Source organism: Phalacrocorax aristotelis, chromosome Z (assembly GCF_949628215.1).
Source record: "Phalacrocorax aristotelis chromosome Z, bGulAri2.1, whole genome shotgun sequence".
Taxonomy (NCBI): Eukaryota; Metazoa; Chordata; class Aves; order Suliformes; family Phalacrocoracidae; genus Phalacrocorax; species Phalacrocorax aristotelis.
In genome coordinates, this window is record NC_134311.1 from 41,120,826 (window position 1) to 41,140,623 (window position 19,798).

Consider the following 19,798-nt stretch of genomic DNA (forward strand, 5'->3'; position numbering starts at 1 on the left):
ACCCCCCACCCTGAGTCTGAAACAGCAAGAATAACGCATAAAACACCTCATAGTGAACATGTTACAGATTTAGGTGTAAGGCCAACAGAGTCTGGGAAAAACTGGAGCATAAAAATAGGGTGCTTGTTAAAAGCAGTATCTGGAAAAAAAAGATGTCAAAAGCTACACCTTAAGACAGAACAAATACGTAACATCATTTTTGGTGACAGGTAGGTAAAGGAAGTTCAGCAATAAAATGAGTTGGGAAATAACTGGGTAAATCAAACCACTTCAGTGATGACAAGGATCCAGAAGCACAATTGTAACTTGGAAAAAAACTACAGAATAGTTTCAGCAAGAAATGGGGAATCAATACTTCTGTAGGTATGGATTCATGAACACAACAAACAGGGAACAACAGGGAACAGTTACAGGTAAACAAACAGGGAAAAATTACTGTTCAGATGTGCTTCAGAGAATTAAAAAAAAAATTAAAAATAAAAAGTAACTTTACCTCAGCTACTTCAAACCTTAGCAGGAGTTCTGTCATATTTTTCAAAGATTCTTGTTTATGTAGTTTTTTTCGCCTTGTACTGCTAGCGCTCTTGAGGGAAGAAGATGGGGCTTCAAAAAATGGCATGTCTTCCACAGGACTGCTTAGAGCATCATAAAATTCTTCTTCTGATTCTAAGGATGAATTCACAACAACATTATGTATACACAGTTTAGACAGCCAACATGTTGCTGTACTATGACCTAGAATTTTTAAATCTATGTCTATAAAAACTTAAATATACAAGTATGGGAAGTTTACCTAGCTGATAATTAGCAACCAAAGTTTGTTTTTACAGTTGTCTCTGCTCCTGCCTCCACAACTTTTCACCACACCTACTCCTCCCTCTATCACATCATCATAAATCAGTTCTCTTCAATTAACTCCGTCAGCATTCCCTATTGGCTGTGCAAATGACAGCACAAACCGTGCCTCATCTTGCCTTCAGTGTACTACTAGCTTAATAAGTCTTCTGCTGGTGACCATACAGAAGCCTTTGCCTCACTATCAGTGCCACTACTTTGGACCTCTCCCTGCTAAGGATCTCCCATTCCAGGAGAGACTCCTATGACTATCAAGTTTTTAATCCACCTGACAATATTACAGAAATATAACCAAGACAGATTGCAGCCATCTTATAAGGCTCTTTTCCTGCACCTAAAAACCATAAACAGTGAAGTTAAAGGTAACCGTGGAAGAAGTATCCTTCTGACAAAATTGAGCAAATGGCATCAAGAGGTATTTTCTAAAGCATAAAAGCACCCTTGAGTCTGTGGGGTGAAGACAAAGAAATAACATGAATTGCTTGAGAAGACTGCACAGCTGTACATATAAATTGAAAAACAGGCTTGATTCAATCTAAATTTAGTTACTATTTTCTCAAATCAATTGTTGCCAGTGTTCGCTCTCATCTCACCCTAATTTTTAAGAGTTGAAAGACACCTTCTCTCTAACTTTGACACTTAAAGGAACTAATACAAAAAAAGATTAAGACGTACAGATACATATTTCTATACATACTGCACACACACTGAATTAAAGTGATAAAGTAGACACAAAAACTAACTTTGCTGATAATTTTGCTAGTGTTTGTAAACCACATATATCAATAACCTGAGAGAGGAGAAAAAGTATTGTTCTCTGTTTCTCCAGTTGAGTGTTTTGGCATGACAAAGGTGATTGACACTGAAATAATGTTGATATGTTTGATTATTTTTCAAATATAGCTACTAGATGGAATGTTACAATCTAGCCAAGCTGTTTGAACAGTAAGGCGTAAACCTCCTGTAGAGGTTGAAATTATGTTTCTTTATAGCACAGTAGTTTCTAACAACCATGGTTTCCACATTTTGTAATTTAAACAAACCCAGCTAAGTAGGAGAGAAATCCTTCACCAGAGGAAAATGAAAACCATCATCAGAGGACTAAGTACATACTGAAGCAAAAAATCACATACATACTACTTCAGATGCTCTGAAGAGATTCACAGTAACATATGTAACAACAGAAATCAAAAAACCCATCCTACCATTTTATTGCTTTGCCCTCAGAAAGGGAACAGCAAGAACAAGCATACAGAATTTTACTGCTACAAGAAAATATGCAAATATTCTGTACAGAGTGAATTATAATAAGCTGCACAAAATGTAACACTAGTCAACCTTCAAGAACTTGAAACACAGCCATAAACGATCACTTTCTCCATGAGAAACAAGTTAATTCAACAACTTAAAAACTTGACTTGACCTGTTTATTAAGTCAGACTTTAAAATAGATTGTATTACCTGACTCAGGAAATGAATGAAGATCCAAAACAGGAAACACACCTTGTGATAAATGTGGTGCTGAGAGCACAGGGGATATTGCAGCCTGAAACAGGAGATACCATAAAATTTTTTGCTTGAATTCATTAGTCATGCTATTGCATGCACATATGCTGCATTGAAGTTTTACATCTTAAGGCAATTGGTCTTATTTTAAGTGCAAATAATTACAGTTAAACTCTTACGTTACTGAACATAAAAGCATGGGGAGAAATGAGGCCTTAAGCAGGTAGAGGCAGCAGGTACTGCACATTCGTCTAGCTACAGAGAGAGTAAATCAGGAAACATGGTAAAGAGGTTCAAACATCCAACTTCACAATCAAAAGGTGGACAGAAACAGCACATCATATGAAAACTCAGGAAACACAAGACCTAGTCCCTCACAGAACTACAGTATGGCAACTTCAGAGAACAGTAAAAGACCAACTGATCCTTACAAAAGTCACGATACTAGTGGCAGATGGGAGGAAAAAAAAAATAAAGAGTTAGAGAAAAAAGATAACAGATAGTGCACATATAACTGTTTTTAAATTTCATAGAATCATTTAGGTTGGAAAAGACCCTTAAGATCATCAAGTCCAACTGTTAAGTTATCACTGCCAGGTCCACCGCTAGACCATATCCCTAGGCACCGCATCTACACAACTTCTAAATACCTTGAGGGATGGTGACTCCACCACCTCCCTGGGGAGCCTGTTCCAATGCTTGACAATGCTTTTGATGAAGAAATTTTTCCTGATATTGAATATAAACCTCCCTGGCGCAATTTGAGGCAGCTTCCTCTTTTTCTACTGCTAGCTACCTGGGCAAAGCGACTGGTCAACATGCACCTCGCTACAACCTCCTTTCAGGTAGCTGTAGAGAGCAGTAAGGTCTCCCCCTCAGCCTCCTCTTCTCCAGACTAAACAACCCCAGCTCCTTCAGCTGCTCCTCATCAGATTTATGCTCTAGACCCTTCACCAGCTTCATTGCTTTTCTTCGGACACACTCCAGCATCTCAATGTCTTTCTTGTAGTGAAGGGCCCAGAGATGCAGCCTCACCTCTGAAGTGCCGAGTACAGGGGCACGATCACTTCCATAGTCCTGCTGGCCACACTATTCCTGATACAAGCCAGGATGCTGTTGGCCTTCTTGGCCACCTGGGCACACTGCTGGCTCGTGTTCAGCTGGCTGTCAACCAACACTGAGTTCCTTTCCCATTGAGCAGCTTTCCAACCGCTCTTCCCTAAACCTATAGTGTTGCATGGGGTTGTTGTGACCCAAGTGCTGGACCCAGAACTTACCTTGCTGAATCTCGTTTCTTCATGTATCTGGGAAAAACAGATGCTAGCAGAGCATTTAATTGTGAGATGCAGTTAAGTACAACCCAGAAGTAACTGAAAACATGTGAAATGTCACTGTTTTGCCACTAGAGTGGACAAAAGGACAAGAATCCTCACTCCATGTGATATCATATATGACAGAATTACATTCTCTTAGTGAAGGTAACCAAATGGTATTATTCACCAAAGCCAGATTCCCCATCAAGGCTCAGAAAGTAGTCTCAGTAGACTACAAAGTCGTGAGTTTGTACAGAATCCTCTTCTACATGTTCCACATTCATATTTAGTATACGTGTGCCTTGTACAGACTACTAAAGCAAGGAGAGACATGTGCGTTGTCTGTGTGCCCATTCTTCCCGAGTGCCTTCGGCTTTGGACTGCACAGACAAAAGCAGTTCTCCCCAACCCCTCCTTACTGCTACTTTCAAAGCCCAGTCTCAGACAATTACTCAATAATTCACAGTATCTTACATAAATCTAAGTATTATGGCCACAAAGAAACATTCATCCTTGAACACTGTTTCCAAGACTCCATTTTTCATCTCGCTCTTCACATTTCAACAGTCTCTCTTCTCAGTCTCCAGCCTATGTAATTTGGCCTTATTGAATACAACCGTGCCCTTGATGGATACCTCAAGTCTCTAAGAGGCTTGTAACTTTCAGTTACATTCTAGCATCTCATTTCTAACACTTTCACATTCTAAGACGACAAGGAGAAGAAACTATGATACTTGACTTTACAGTTCCAAATAATGAGAAATATAGCCTTCCACACTGAAATGGACAGTCTACTTGGACTAAAATACAAGAAAGTGCAGGGTGCAAAAACCTAGAAAGCCCTGTTCTGCAGAGTCTTCTGTTTTCACAGCCCAAGAACAATTCCACCACTAACACAAAACAAAGAACAAAGTTCACATGCGGAGCTCTGAAAAAGGATTTCACATCCTTTTCATTTCAGAAGTGATGTGATGGCCATAAAGCTCAGAAGAATATCAGATACAAGGATGAGAGCATGGGAGTATACCTGCTACCACCAAAGCAGCAAACCCACTCAAATGAACTGAAATTAACACCAGCAATTAGAGTCTGTCAAGCTCTGCAGTAGACGGAAGCTTAAGCAGACAGGTTTAACCATAGGTCTTAATATGGATGCTACACATAATGCAAATACATTCAACACTGGCTCAGTAGTCTTTCCTCACCTCATCCTGTACACCACAAGTAACGTACAGGTAACTAAGCATATCAAAGTCACTTAAAATATTTTAAATGTAATAATTGAATTCTGTAATTAAACTCAACTATAGGCAATGTTAAAAAGTACAAGAAAATGATGTTATATATGCACATTTTATTTATGTAAAACAAACTCCATCACTTATCCTTCAAGAAAGTTTGTCTGTGATTAGTTGCACAAAACAACAGGGCAGCTTTTGGCTGGGGATGCTATTAGTCTATGAAGAGTGAATGAGCAGGTCAGAACTATCTAGAATTTTGATGTCACCACCAAAAAGACTGCAGGAGCTACGTGTTGGAGAGAAATAATCTTCACTCTATATATACTCTCAATAGCTATGCATGTCTAGTCATGTGCATTTACAGTTACTGAATGTTAGCTAACACAACCCCCCAGAAAGCACCAAAACTGCAGCACCTGCCATCAAGAACAGGGCAGAATAATTTGTGTAAAGATGGGAAGATAATTACTAAGTAATCTTAAAAAAAAAACAAACCAACAACCCTACCAAAAACATGAAGACGACCATTATTCCTTTAGAATCAAGTACACAAAAGGTTAAGTAAGAGGTAATTAGAAGTATTTACAAATTTTAGAAAAAACACAGATAGCCCAATTTTGCCTTTGACCTTGAGATTTCACATATGTTCAAATTATAGAACAGCTTTAAAGACATATAAAACATAGCCAGATCACTCAGACTAGAGTGACATTAAAAATTAGCAATTCGGAGTTCATTTGCTAGTTTTGTTTAAAACAGCTCCTACGAAGAGGTAAGACATACTTTTCAAGAATAATAAGAAGAAAGTGCCAATCCTCTGTCTTGAAGAAAGCATAAAACAGTAACCCAAACCATGCTCACTAAGGAAAGGGGGTGAGGAAGCAGGGAGAGAACTCACTCCATACTCCTAAACCTTAGAAATGCAAGGGAGAACTGCCACCCACTCAGGTATGTTTTATAACTGAATAAAGAAAAGCTGGGAAAAGCAGTGAAGCCAGCTGAAATGAAGCTGCCCTTTTGCCAGGCAGGCACTGCTTAGCCAACATTAGCCACAGATAGCGCATACTATTTATTTTGGTTTTCAAAGTTAAACTTATGTCTAAGATCCACATAATACTTCAACTTTTAAAATGCCACAGTTTCAAGCTTTTCTTCATTTAAGAGCAAAACAGCTGAACACAAACTCTGCAGCACTCTGATACATGTGTATATTTGAACGCAGAATTAAACTAATCTGCAAAAGTGATTGATTGTTAATAGAGATTAATATGAACTACAAAGTAATTCCCAAGGTAGTAAAAGTTTGGATTTTTATTTTAAATTCAACCACTGGACAACTATTTCATAATTCTTGGCTAGAGATCACAATTAACTACATAACAAGCAACATTTCTATAGCTTTAGAGAATTAGCTAAGTTTTTCAAGAGGTTCTAAGTAAATGCTTGTTCTCCACTTTCTTGTGGTCTTTTCAAAACTGCAAGGCTAATATCAAGAAGGTATTTTTTTCATTATTATTAATGAAATATTTTTTCAAAACATTACCTCAGTTATTTTTGGAGCAGAACTGGTATCAGTAGCACTTTCTGGCTTAGGAATGCTATCAATTAGCTCCAAGATACTTCTCAGCTTCTGGTCTGATATTTGGATAGAAAGCAAAGGCAGCTGTCCAGACAGTTTGAACCTGTTTTGTAAACAATCAAAATTATGTTAAAACTATTTCATTCAAACTTTAAATTTATTTTCTTCTGAAAAACATACAAGTCTTCCTGGTCAGAAAATCACTCATCTAACCATTGCATGCAAGTGTGTGTGTTTGTGTGTGTGTGTTCATGTATGTATGTAGTAGTATAACAGTATGTATATGCAAATATATATGTAACTTCTGTTGCACACAGAAGAGTTACTTAACCAGCAAATACTTAGTTATTAACTTAATTTATATTTCCATCTGATACAACGTCTTGCACATCAGCATCAGGACTGCAAATAATACTAATAACCACGACTGGTTTGGCTACATAAAGCATATTTTCCTCACAATTAGAAGTTTTCCCTCTTGGCTGTGTATTTAATTACTTGTAATAAATCACATAAGTCAGCCTTTACACAGTATTTTACAGAAGAAAAGGTGGAGGTTTTTTCTGCATGAGAATCTTTACAGCACAGAACTTCAAGCAAAGTATACAAAATACTTCCCAGAAGTTATGTATATTTAAGCTGACTCTAGCAGTAGTCTAGATATTTAACAAAGGAATAAATGGCATAGTTATAAAGAACATAAAAGAACAAAATAACAGTCTTTAAAAATGAAAGCAGTAAAACATATTTTAAGTCTGCTTGAATAGGCTGTGGCCAAAAAGAAACAGAATCACTTCAACGTAGACGCTGACTTTTTAAAGACCTAAACCACATCCCAGTTTCTCACAGAAGCGAACAGAAGTAAACTAGATATTGTAATAAAAGCTATAACAGAAAAAGAGATCTGTTCAGTAAGTCAAACTTCTCCAATACACAGCAGCAGACTTAACACATGGGGTATAGGGAACAGGACCTTCTATTTCCTCCCAGTTTTACTGTGGTTAACTCACAGCTCAATCTTCAAAGGAACATAAAATACAACACATTGGAGAAGGTGTGAGGACAACAACCCCAAAATTTTCAATCACCCTCACCTAACTTTGAGAGTAACTGGAAAAACAGCTCCTCATACCTGTGCAAGCCAAGCACAAAGTTGTACATGTTAAACTGTGTAAACACCTAATTTTCTACAGTTTATGTATTTCTTCACATCTTTAAATTCTTAAGGAACTAATTCTCAATTGCTTTTGACTTTTATTCTTAATTCCATTTCTGTCAGAGAGGAATTTAGACTTTTTCCTCCCCTTTTTTCTTCTCTTATTTTAATGGAGAGGGGCAGGGTAGAAGCATAGCTGCAATTTCTGAAAGGGCCTGTCCATTCCCTGCTGGAATGCTCCAGTAATCTAGGATTTTTGATCAGTCTAGTAATTTTTGATGAATGTTTGTACAACGGACAGTCCATGCAGTTACATGAAAGGTACTTAGCAGATGCAAGAGAGGTAACTGCAAATAATCCCAGGCTCACTACACTGCCCTATTAACAAAAGCTTTTAAGGTTCAGAAAACATCTGGAAGTGGAATACAAATATTTCCTCTTTGCAGAGACTGAGGCATGGAGGAGCTAAGTACTTCAATTGATGAGGAAATCTGTGCAGCGACTTCTTCCAAGTTTGGACTGGTTATATTTAGAGAGAATGACACGTTAAGGATGCCATTCGCAAAGCTGCAAATAAGTACATTCATTCAAATTGGTGGCGGTTTTTTTTTTTTTTTAAATTAATGCTATTATATGGAAAGATGCTCATAATACTGGTATCCTGATAGTGCCCTCATGCACCTTCAAAAACCAGATGACAGATGCCTAGACGCCTCCTTCAGAAAATGGGGGAGTCATATCACAGAATACAATAAACATAAAAAAAAAAAATCTTACACAGGTTAGAAAATTACAGAATCATATGGGTGCTTCCAAATGTGAAGTGATAAAAACTACAAGGAGCACTGCATCCTAATTGCAGAAATGAAAGGCAGGCAGATATTCAGATCCAACCACAGGGCTAAAGCCCATTTTAAGGGTTAGTAAACATGAGCGGATGAAAATACAAGTTAACAATGAAAGGCTCTTGATACAGTGATCTTCAACAAATTAAAGTTACCTAAATTTGTATTCTCTTCAAGGCAGCAATATAGAAATTTGCCTTCCTAAACAAAGCCAGCACAAAGTCCTGGTGAATTCATTATTGTTTTTGAACAACAAAATAACAAATGAATTCAACTGGATTCGATGGTCACCCAAGGAAATACAAACATAAAGAATACAAAAAAAAACCAAAAACCAAGATGCACTATCACCTGCTTTTTAGAAAACTCGAAGTAAAATACGTGCCCTCCAAACTAAGGGACTCATTCATAAAGTTCTACTACAGTAAACAAAGCAATTTTGGTACTAGTTTCTGCTGTAGAACAAACATTTTTCCACTCGCCTTTCTCAATAGAACTATTTTTGAGAAAGCATAGTTCCAAACTTTAATGAAAAAAAGCTCAGGAAAAAAAATAATGCTGGCTTTATATGCTAGTATACTTATAAAAAAATGAAATATAAAGGAATAGCTACATGTATACTAAAAATACATTAATATATGCGTAACTGATGTGAGCAATACTGACGCTTAATACCATATTTAACTGTAATAATAAAAATCTACAGTTTAGGGGAATTTTGCTGACACAAAAGATATCAGTTGGTTTTTATCATCTGTTTGTAATGTCATCTAAAGATCACATGGGCCTAAATATTTATATGTCAACACTCATTAACTGACCATTCTTAAAAGCAAAAAGAGATTTTGCAGCGATAATGAGAGATTTGCCATTTGAAGCTACATTGATACTGATAATATTGATGGGTTTGAGTAGTCAAAGCTAGACACCTACAGAAAATAAAACATTTGTGGCTTTATTTTGGGAGATATATAACTAAATGTAAAAATTTATAAATTGATTATACAGTCCTAACCGCATATCTACTATAGGGAAGTTCGTTATTTTTAGACTTGTGAATTTTAAAGAGCTCAAAGAATGAAGGAAGAGCAGCAAGCCCTTAAAGAAAAGGTCAAAACTCCACCATCAGGTAAAAAGCTGCTGCACCAGTCATCTCAAGACTGGTAGATGACTCCCAGAGCATTATAATACCATCTACAGAATACACGCTGGAAGCATTTGGAGACTGAACCAGATACAAAATTAATGAGTTCATTTGTTATTGAGTCATGGTATCAACAGGCTATATATGAAATGGTTGCTGGCTTTTGGTGCAGGTTAAAGTACTAGTTATGATTAGTAACTCACTGTGGCTGTGATCAGTAACTCACTATGCTCATCTAGCACCAAACTGCTGTGCCTGGCATTCCTAAAAGTTGTAGACAGTGCGGGCACTCTGAAAGAAGCTGCAGCTGATCTCCAAGAAACATTACTGTCTCAGTGGAAGAAAAACTTGCCCATTTCTAGACACAGGTATAAACTATTTATTAACAAGTAAGTGACTGTAGGAGAGTTTGGAACACAGAAATAAAATCCATTAGGGAAAAATTTCCCAGAATCAAGCCTAGACACATAACTGCCAAAAGGAGAACTACACCTGGTAGCCAAGGCAGTTAGACAGGTAGAGAGGCTGCAGACAATACTGCAACAGGCATTCTCATTAACAGTAGATACTCCTTAGTCCAGGTTGCACTAGCATAACTTGGAGAGATGTCTATTACAAACCTACATTAAAATGACATTCTGCTATATGACCATAGAAATGTAATCTCACTTTCCCTCCATGGACTTTCCAACATAAAAAGCCAAGACTCCTGTGAGCTGTATTTCTCTTATCTCACCTTCTCCATCAAACAGAGAAAAAGGAAGGAGGGAAAGAGTAAGATGCTTTGTGAAGTGAAGCATCAAAATTCAGAATCTGGCCTCCCAGTTTTCCAGAAGATGGCACCATTATACCACACAATCATTGATCTGCATTCACTCTGGTGAATGAACTGGTGAGGCGCATTGTCTTTTGGGTTTTTTTTCCTGAGTTAGCAAATCCTAGTTTCTTTGTAATTCTTTTATTTCATAAACCGCCTCTTGATTTTGCTGATTGCGCTACAGTTTTTTGCAATAGCCTAGGTCTATTTTTATGACATTAATTTTCTGAAGTGCCTAGCTAAAATCTGAATTTCCAACAGTGTTAAGAATGAAATAAGCATATGCTAGCTTTTTGTAGCTTAAGAATATGATTCTTATTAATGTCTTAATAAACCAAATTACCTCGTAATGCGTTAATGGGCTAGTTTTCAAGTACTTCAAAACTGATCAGATCATTTAGGTAGTAGTGTCCTTATCAGACACTAGTGAAGATGCACTTTCCAAAATACCTGCAAAGTTAATCTTTGCCACTTTGACTCAGTGATCTTTAACATCAAAATTTCATCATTAATAGTTACATACATTTTCTTCTGATTGAGTACAATTCCATAACCAATCGGGTTTTTGCTAAATAAGCCTAAGTGCAAACCCAATGCATCAAGAGCAGCTGTTTGCCTGAGAAGCAATCTCTAGTAGATAAGCAGACAAAATGAATAACCTAAGTAAAAGAGAGGGAGTATGTCAGCACATTTCAGAGTATTTTTGTGATGTTTGAAAAAGAGGCTCTGCAAGTTCAGATCTTTTGCTCCTCATTATTTCCAATGAAAACTGAAATGTAGCTATTAGAAAGACCTAATTAGAATAGGTATTAATAACTGTGATAAAAATCTTCAAATATGTTATACCTACTTATTTTGGAACAATATAACATTCTATCACCTCTTCAATATCTGGCAACTTGGGTATATTCTCTGTTTTTCTTGATGAAGGTATCTTCCAAGATTCACAAGGATGTAACACAAGTATTTTTTTTCTTTTTTACCCCTAAAAAAAGTAATTTACCATAAATTTCAAAACAGGAAAAAAACCCACATACTTGGGCATTCTTGCATCTGTAACAACCATAGCCCTGCTAAATTCCACTTTTACATCCAAGGGCTGCAAGATATGTTGAGACGAATATTTCAGCTTCCGAGCCTCTTGCCAGTTCTCATCTAGAAGAGCAAAGAAAATCTTGGCTTTAAAAACTGAAATAGATTCCTTCTCATTACACTTACCACAGAATTAAAGTATCTGATCTTAGTTTATATCCTTAAAAACTCAGATGGCAGTATCTTTTACAGCTCTATCAACATGTATATAATACAAGATCTGAACTTCAGACATACAAGACTACTTAATTTCTACCGTTCACATCTAACCAGCTGCCCCATCTCCATTCTGCAGACTTCTAACATGCACAGTGCTGGGAGTTTAGGCTCTGGATTCCCCTCCGAAACCAGAGAATTAAGAATTAAATGCTTAAGACTTCTCTGATTCCAAGTCCCTCTATATCGTTAGTTCCCAAACTATTAGTAGAAGTTTCCTTCAATAAGGGATTCTGATCCTTTCTTTACCCTCACAAAATGATCACACCTAGAGCTGCTCAAAGATTCTGCTTTAAATTTGGGAAGGAGGAAAAGGCATTGAAGGAAAAGACCATAAATAACTTAATTACACTCATATTTATTATGCAACAAATCAAATTATATGTTTTCAAAAATAAGGGATTTATTTTAAGTTTGTTTATTTAGCAAAAGATAAAGTTGAATCTAAGGCCTGAAGGTATGTTTTCGAAATTAATAACATGTTTCTAGGACAGAGTTTAGAACATAAGTTTAAAGAAAAGTACGTTCCAAAGATTCTCCACTGCTTCAGTTAAAAATGTAAAACCACATCAACCACCAAAATATTTTTACTCATATAGAGAAAGATTACTTTCATAAGTACTTACCATGTTTGCTGTACAGTAACTGTATACTGCTGAGCTGGATATCAAAACTGTCATAAGCTCTTGACATTATATCTTCAATAGTGCTTTGTCCTACTTTGAGCTTTGATAAATCAGAACGACTTTTGCTTTTCATCTTAAGAACAGACACAAAAAAGCATAAAATCAATTTTTTAAAATATTCAAAGCACTAACTCTACAACTACTTGATCCTAGCATGACAAAACATTAAATTTAAGTCCTCATTGTAAGGGCACCGAGTCTTACAAATATCACAGCAGAGGAGACATCTAAAATTAGTAGCGTCTATCCAAATAAAAAATATAAATGGAGAGTATTAAACTCCCTTTCTTCTTCAAGGAAAGAAACAAAGTAAAAAGTGAATTAAAATCTATGAAGTTTTATACAATATATTTTGTATAGAATAATTTCCTTTAATAAGTGACCCATACCCCAAAGTATAAAGTCTCAAACCCTGTGTAATCAGTAGAACAACTGTTTGGGTTTTGTATATATAAAAATATTACTGCATTAATCACCTCAGAAACATGAAATTTATTTTTGAATCCTGTTGAATTTAGTTGTGGTATTACCTTGTTACAAGTCAAAGTTAGTCAAAGAGAGGAAAAGGGGGTTTGGACTATTGATCATCAATGTTCAGTGTCATTCCTTTAACATCAGTCAATATCCCGTTGACTCAGCAGAGAGGGCTCATACAAATATGAAATGTGGTATCCCAAAGCTATTCAACTCTGAAGAAATGTGGCTGTCCTCATACTTAAATGTCTAATAATTTTGGATCCATATCTGGTTTTGTCACTCAGATAATACTCAAGATCAGGATCATAACTGTGGAATAGGTTTAAATACTATTGTCTTTTAGTATTTATCAGCATTTCTTTCTCCAATGCTACTGAATTATGACTATTTTTATATTTAAAATAACTTGCAGGTTGAAAATTCAGAATTACGAAACTAATATTACCTGCGCAAACTTAATTAAGTCCCCTTATGTATTCACATTGACATACAGTTTTCATTTTAGATGCCATTTTACCCCTTGGGGCTTGACCTTATCCAGTACATAACTGAGGGAAAGACTGTTGTGTATTAAACATAATCATCCAACAAATTACCTACACCTCACTTAAGCACGTCACCCAAAGTGAATACAGATTTATTAATCATATCCTGAGAGGCATGTAACTTTTCTCTTTTTGTATTGCCCAACTCCTTCATCTTGCTTTCTAATTTCTGTTAAAGGACAGGAACCAATCTGTCACATTCACTATGAAAATTACTCACCCATTTCAGATTTAAAAAAAAAAAACCAGCTTATGGACACATTTACTAGAGTGTGATTTTGAAACATACTCTTCCATGTACTATTCTGACAGTAATTTCCTATGGGTGGAGTAAAGGAGGTGGGCTGTTCTAAAGCACAACACCATTAGATCTAGGAGGCTGTCTCAAGCACCCAACCGATTGATTAATTACTGAACTCTACAAAGTGCCTACAAATCACCAGCATTCAGAAGAGCTGGCAGAATTATTAGTCACCAAAATAAGTGATCTGACTGTAAATCCAAATTATTTTTGGTATGTACACAACAATGTTTTTCACTAATTCCACCTTCTGAAGCACTTGATATATTCTTTTTCAACAAGGCCAAGTGCAAGGTCTTGCACCTGGGTTGGGTCAACCACTGGTATCAATACAGGCTGGGGGACTGTCCTGGTTTTGGCTGAGATAGCGTTAGTTTTCTTCACAGTAGTTAGTATGGGGCTATGTTTTGTATTTGTGCTAAAAGGAATGTTGATAATGCAGAGATGTTTTAGTTGTTGCTAAGTAGTGCTTACACTAGTCAAGGATTTTTTCAGCTTCCCATGCTCTGCCAGGGGCACAAGAAGCCAGGAGTGGAGGCGACATGGCCAGGACAGCTGACCTCCAACTGACCAAAGGGATATCTCACACCATATGACACCATGCTCAGCATATAAGGCTGGGGGAAGAAGGAAGTGGGGGGACGTATGCAGTTATGGTGTTTGTCTTGCCAAGTAATTGTTATGCGTGATGGAGCCCTGCATTTCTGGAGATGGCTGAACACCTGCCTGCCCATGCAAAGCAGTGAAGAAACTTCTTTTGCTTTGCTTGCATGCATGGCTTTTGCTTTACCTATTAAACTGTCATTCTTACCAACCCATGAGTTTTCTCACCTTTACCATTCTGATTCTCTCCTCAACCCCAGCAGCAGGGGGAGTGAGGGAGCAGCTGGGTGGTGCTTAGTTGCCAGCTGGGGTTAAATCATGACAGGGATAAAGGGAGTGAGAGCAACCCTGCAAAGGAGGACTTGAGGGTACTGGTGAATAAAAAGCTGGACATGAGCCAACAATGTCCACTTGCAGCCCAGAAGGCCAACCATATCCTAGGCTGCATCAAAAGAAGTGAGGCCAGCAGGTTGAGGGAGGTGATTCTGCCCTTCTACTCCACTCCGGTGAGACTCCACCTGGAGTACTGTGTTCAGCTCTGGGGTTCTCAGCATAAGAAGAACATGGACCTGTTGGATTAATTCCAAAGGAGGGCCACAAAAATGATCTGAGGGCTGCAACACCTCTCTGTGCAGACAGGCTGAGAGGTGGGGTTGTTCAGCCTGGAGAAGAGAAGGCTGCAGGGAGACCTTGTTGAAGCCTTTCAATACTTAAAGGGGGCTTATAAGACAGCTGGGGGCAGACTTTTTAGCAGGGTCTGTTATGATAGGACAAGGAGTTATGGTCTTCGGCTTTAAACTGAAAGAAGGTAGATTCAGACTTGATAAGGAAACAATTTTTTTACAATGTGGGTGGTGAAACACTGGCACAGGTTGCCCAGAGAGGTGGTAGATGCCCCATCCCTGGAAACATTCAAGGTCAGGTTGGACGGGGCTCTGAGCAACCTGATCTAGTTGAAGCTGTCCCTGCTCACTGCAGGGGGGTTGGATTAGATGACCTCTAAAGGTCCCCTTCCAACCCACACCATTCTATGATTCTATGATTCTAACTGAAACCTACAAGCTCAGAAAGTCAGTGTATGGCAGAGAAAACTTACTTGAAGTAAGAAAACTTACTTCACTTTAGCAAGATTTTAAGCATTGAAACAAATAGTTTTGGGAAAAAAAAAGAAAAGGCAATCTAAACAGTAAGTGGCAGAATCATTCTTATCCAGGGTACAAGTTAAAAAACAAGATTAAATTGCCCGTATACATGTAAGATCATTCACCCTGGAAGAATTCAAGTTCACCAACGAGTAAGAAGATTGCTAATCCGTAGAAACAGCCTCTTCTACAATTATAGTACTAAATAATAATTTAAAATGCATCATTAAACTACTTTGACTTTTCCCTTGCATGAAGTCTCTCAAACCTATGTCTAATTTTATTCAAGTTATTTTATAAATTGCCAATACATTTACTTTTCTCATATTGAAGTAAACTGTGTGACAAAAAAGTAATTGATAACAAGAAAAATAGTAATATTAAAAATAAGACAACCATTTAATCATGTAAATAAAAAGTTTGCTATTTTATATTCTAAGGGAAAAAAAATTAAAACATTTTCCACATAACAGTTCAAAGCATCAACAGTGGTTTCATTCCAGGGCAAAATTTTCTAACAATTCTTGTGGGTTGAAAGAATCTACTGAGAAGAGTTCAATAATTTCTGCCTTGACTGCGAAGCAGTTTAAAATAAATATATAAACTGCAAGAGGGACTTTTACTTACCAAGTACCACAAAATACAAATTAAAAAACTGGACATCACATTAAAACCGAACTACCAGTTTGAGTAAGTTACTTCATTAAGTAAATACATACCTTAAGACTACCAAGATCCAGAAGTAGTAAATTTGATGTACGGTCATAGAATCCATTTTGTGGAACAATGATGTATGAAGCCATGAGGTTAATTTTGAGGTCAAGAACTTTCTGGGTTTCAATTACATACAACAAACCTGAAAAACAGTATAATTACTAAATATAAACAAAGTAATCCATACAGAAGCTATGGAATTAAAAGAAGGTATAAAAAGAAATTCAAGTCTAGCTTTAAATAAGTTGTGAGTGCTAGATAGCTGAGTTTAATTGCAGGTACAGACGCTCTTCAGATTTATTCTGAACCAATAATTATAGGCAGTCTTTAAAGAAATGGCAAGTAGATGAAAAGATGATAGTGAAATTAATGGACAAGTAGAGACAGCAACACACCACATGCAAATCCAAAAAAGTTTCATACTGAGCAGAGATGAAATGAGAAGAAATGGAATGTGTACTGCAATTTGGCAATTGCTGAGTTAACCCACTGTGCTCTATAGATTCAGAAATTTAATTTTTCTACAAGTCCTTATTGGGAGTATTCAACTGTACTGGACAAACTGCTAGTGTTGTTACTACTGAGATACTGAAGATTACGCTGGTTCTGCTGGCAAGCATCTCTACCCTGAGATGCTGAAGACCAGTAAATATAAGGTCTTACAAAAGTTCTGTTTAAAATCATGTGATTAGTTGGAAAATTCAGGCTGTCAGAACATTTGAGATAAAATTCTGGGTTTTTTTCTCATCTGAAGAGGAATGAATGGTCTTGCTTCAAGTTAGCACTGAAAACTGCCTTAGGATGCAGCCACAACCCATTAAATATTTACCAGGTACAACAAGCTGATGATCATAGAAGTAGAGATAAATTATGAAGATGACAACACAACACTGCAGCACATCCACATTGGTAAGCAAGCAATTAAAACTGTTCCTACACCATCAAAGGTTGCCCAGCCACAGGGGAGCTAGATTAATGAATTAATAACTGGATGACAACCACATTTCAGGATTTGCAAGATAAAGTAACCTGGATTAATAAAAAATTAGGATTTTTCTAGTTTTTCAATGCCTAGCAGTATTTGAATGATGTATAAAGTTCAAGAGAAGACTTTCTTTTTGCCTTCATTTGGGAAGAGAACACAGTTGAGTCCATAGATTGAACTCCAGGAAACAAAGCTTTTGTAATGTCTTTTAATGGTGCTGAAAATCATAACTATTTTGGTGTAGCAAGTTCCTTCACTTCTGCAGTTCACAGCTCCCCAGCTATCTTCTACTGCTTGAAAGAAAAGGACGGCAAGTCTGAACATATTAATTATACTGGTAAGATTCTTTTTTTATTATTATTTATTCTACCTCTGAGATTAGCGTACTCCCCTGCAACACAATATTCTGTAGATTACCAGGGAAAGAAGATTTAATGTTTTAAGTCTCAGACAAAATTTTACAAGCAGTGCACAGAATATCTTCAGAAATTTCCATCAGGCTTCTCATTTGTGAGTGGAACAAGCTTTTAGATTTCTATGGGGAACTCAGCATTCTTATGAAGGTAAGAGTCATTGGATATACCTCTAAAATAATGCTATGCTTAAATTATAGTAGACACAGTATGATTTCTTATTTCCACAAAGAAATGAAGCCTCAGAACCAGAGTATTCAGTGGTAGTAAGCAGAGAATGAAGCATACTGAACCTAAGCAATTTTTTTTAACAAATTAATCTCAGGAATTAACTGTGGTATCACTATATTCTATATGGCTGGAGAAGATGGTGATAGAAAAGACAAGCAAGTCAATCCACCTAACTTCGACTGATTAATCTGATATTAGTCCTTGAATAAACAGTTCAAAGAAGAACTAATGAACAGAAATATAATTGATGCCTGATTTCATTCCTGATACTAGCTTGATAAAAGCAATCGACTAAATACACATTACGCTTGAGTCTACTGTAACTTCTCTCACTTATTGTCACTGAGTATTGAGATTTTTTTTTAAATGTACAATTTAAATGTTAATAGATTGCAACTTTAAATGAGGTTAAAAAAATTCATTGTTGGTTCTCCTCCCCCTCTTAAAAATAATTTTTATATGGAGTCTCCCCTTAGCATCCTCTCCCATCCACAGTCAGAGACAGCACACTGCACTGGACACACCTCTGATCTTCAAAGTCTCAGACACTCTTAGTGTAACAGGTAATTACACAGAATCCAGTGTTAGTCTTAAAAGTATTCACCATTTTCATTCATGTGTCAAAATACAAGATACCTAGAAATAAAATCTAGGATGAAATGAAAACTAGGGGAATGGCTTTAATGCTGAATAACTGGAAGACAGATAAATACAGTATATATGACTTGATCTGAGTCACTCCAGATTAAATCAACATTGACTGAGGAATAAAGGAAGTGGAAAACATCCACAGAAAGGCAGATAGTGTCCTGAAAAGCAACAACTCCAGAAAGGATTTAGGGGTTTCATTAGGCCCAATATCTCAGTATCAGCTTTTAAAGAGTATGAAACAAATTAAGACCATTTGATAGGCCGATGAGCAAAACAGAAAAGTTGGAAGTAACAAACTGTTTTTAACTCTGCATGGAGTACAACAGAATAAATACTACATCAGGGTGAGTAGCATATTTTACAAAGAAAGTTGAAGTTTAAAAATATACAGTCATAGAATTATCCAATGCCTATAACAAACGCTTTCTAAGGAGATTGAAGAATTCAGCTTATTTACTTGTTGTGTTAGAAAGCTATGACTTCGACCCATACACCTCCATATGAAAGATCAATAGTTTTGTATTCCTGTCATCTAAAATTTGTCTAAGTGCAACCAGAAGAGCATACAGCACTTGCCTGTTGATGTTTTTTCACGGAACTCCTCAAGCTTCATCAGAGTTGCTGATGTCAATTGCTCTAAATGTACATCTTTTGGAGGCCTGAAGAAATCCACTAAGCTATTTATTGTCATCTGTTAAAGGAAAAATAATACACAGCAAATTTACTATTAAGTAAGATTTTTCAAGATTTGTAACTTATTCAAATATTTACTTACTGCATCATATACTATTTCTAGTGGCTGTGATTCTATTCTAAGCCTCTGATCTGCTTTCTCATCCAAAGGATTAGTCTCAAACATTATGCTCAAGAGTGAGGTACTCTTGTCCGAATAGACTGTTCGAGAAGATAGGAGACAGGGTGTACACTTTTCTCGGGACATGCCTGTAACTTCAAGTGAGGTAATTTTTGTTTCAAATCTGTAAAGAAAGGTAAACAGCATGACAAGATTTAATATCCATCTGTCTAGGTACAATTAGATGGTAAGAGTATAAGGAATGAGCTGAAAGAAAAAAAAAATCATCAAAAAACCCAAAACCCAAACAAAACAACAACATGTCTCTATCCTGATTTTCATTTAATTATCTTTTGTGTCCATTAGCCACCCTTGAGTAAATAAAAAAGAGGGTCCAAGTTATTCACTTCATACACATTTCATGAGGACAGGTGTCAGGGCAGGGAAGAGATATGCAAAAGGGAATTCTGTATTATGAGCCCATGAATAAAAG

General features: G+C 36.7%; 1 protein-coding gene across 2 annotated transcripts in view; it reads right to left on the reverse strand.

Annotated features, from left to right (window-relative positions):
• Positions 1-19,798, reverse strand: part of VPS13A (vacuolar protein sorting 13 homolog A) — a 110,714-nt gene that overhangs the window by 67,626 nt on the left and 23,290 nt on the right. For both annotated transcript variants that reach the window (XM_075078464.1, XM_075078465.1), the window contains exons 18-25: positions 19,288-19,489; positions 19,089-19,203; positions 16,238-16,374; positions 12,391-12,523; positions 11,494-11,611; positions 6,459-6,597; positions 2,317-2,401; positions 494-666 (exon numbers count right to left, since the gene is read on the reverse strand). In XM_075078464.1, coding sequence (XP_074934565.1) covers positions 494-666; positions 2,317-2,401; positions 6,459-6,597; positions 11,494-11,611; positions 12,391-12,523; positions 16,238-16,374; positions 19,089-19,203; positions 19,288-19,489 — 1,102 coding nt within the window. The remainder of the gene's footprint in view (positions 1-493; positions 667-2,316; positions 2,402-6,458; positions 6,598-11,493; positions 11,612-12,390; positions 12,524-16,237; positions 16,375-19,088; positions 19,204-19,287; positions 19,490-19,798) is intronic.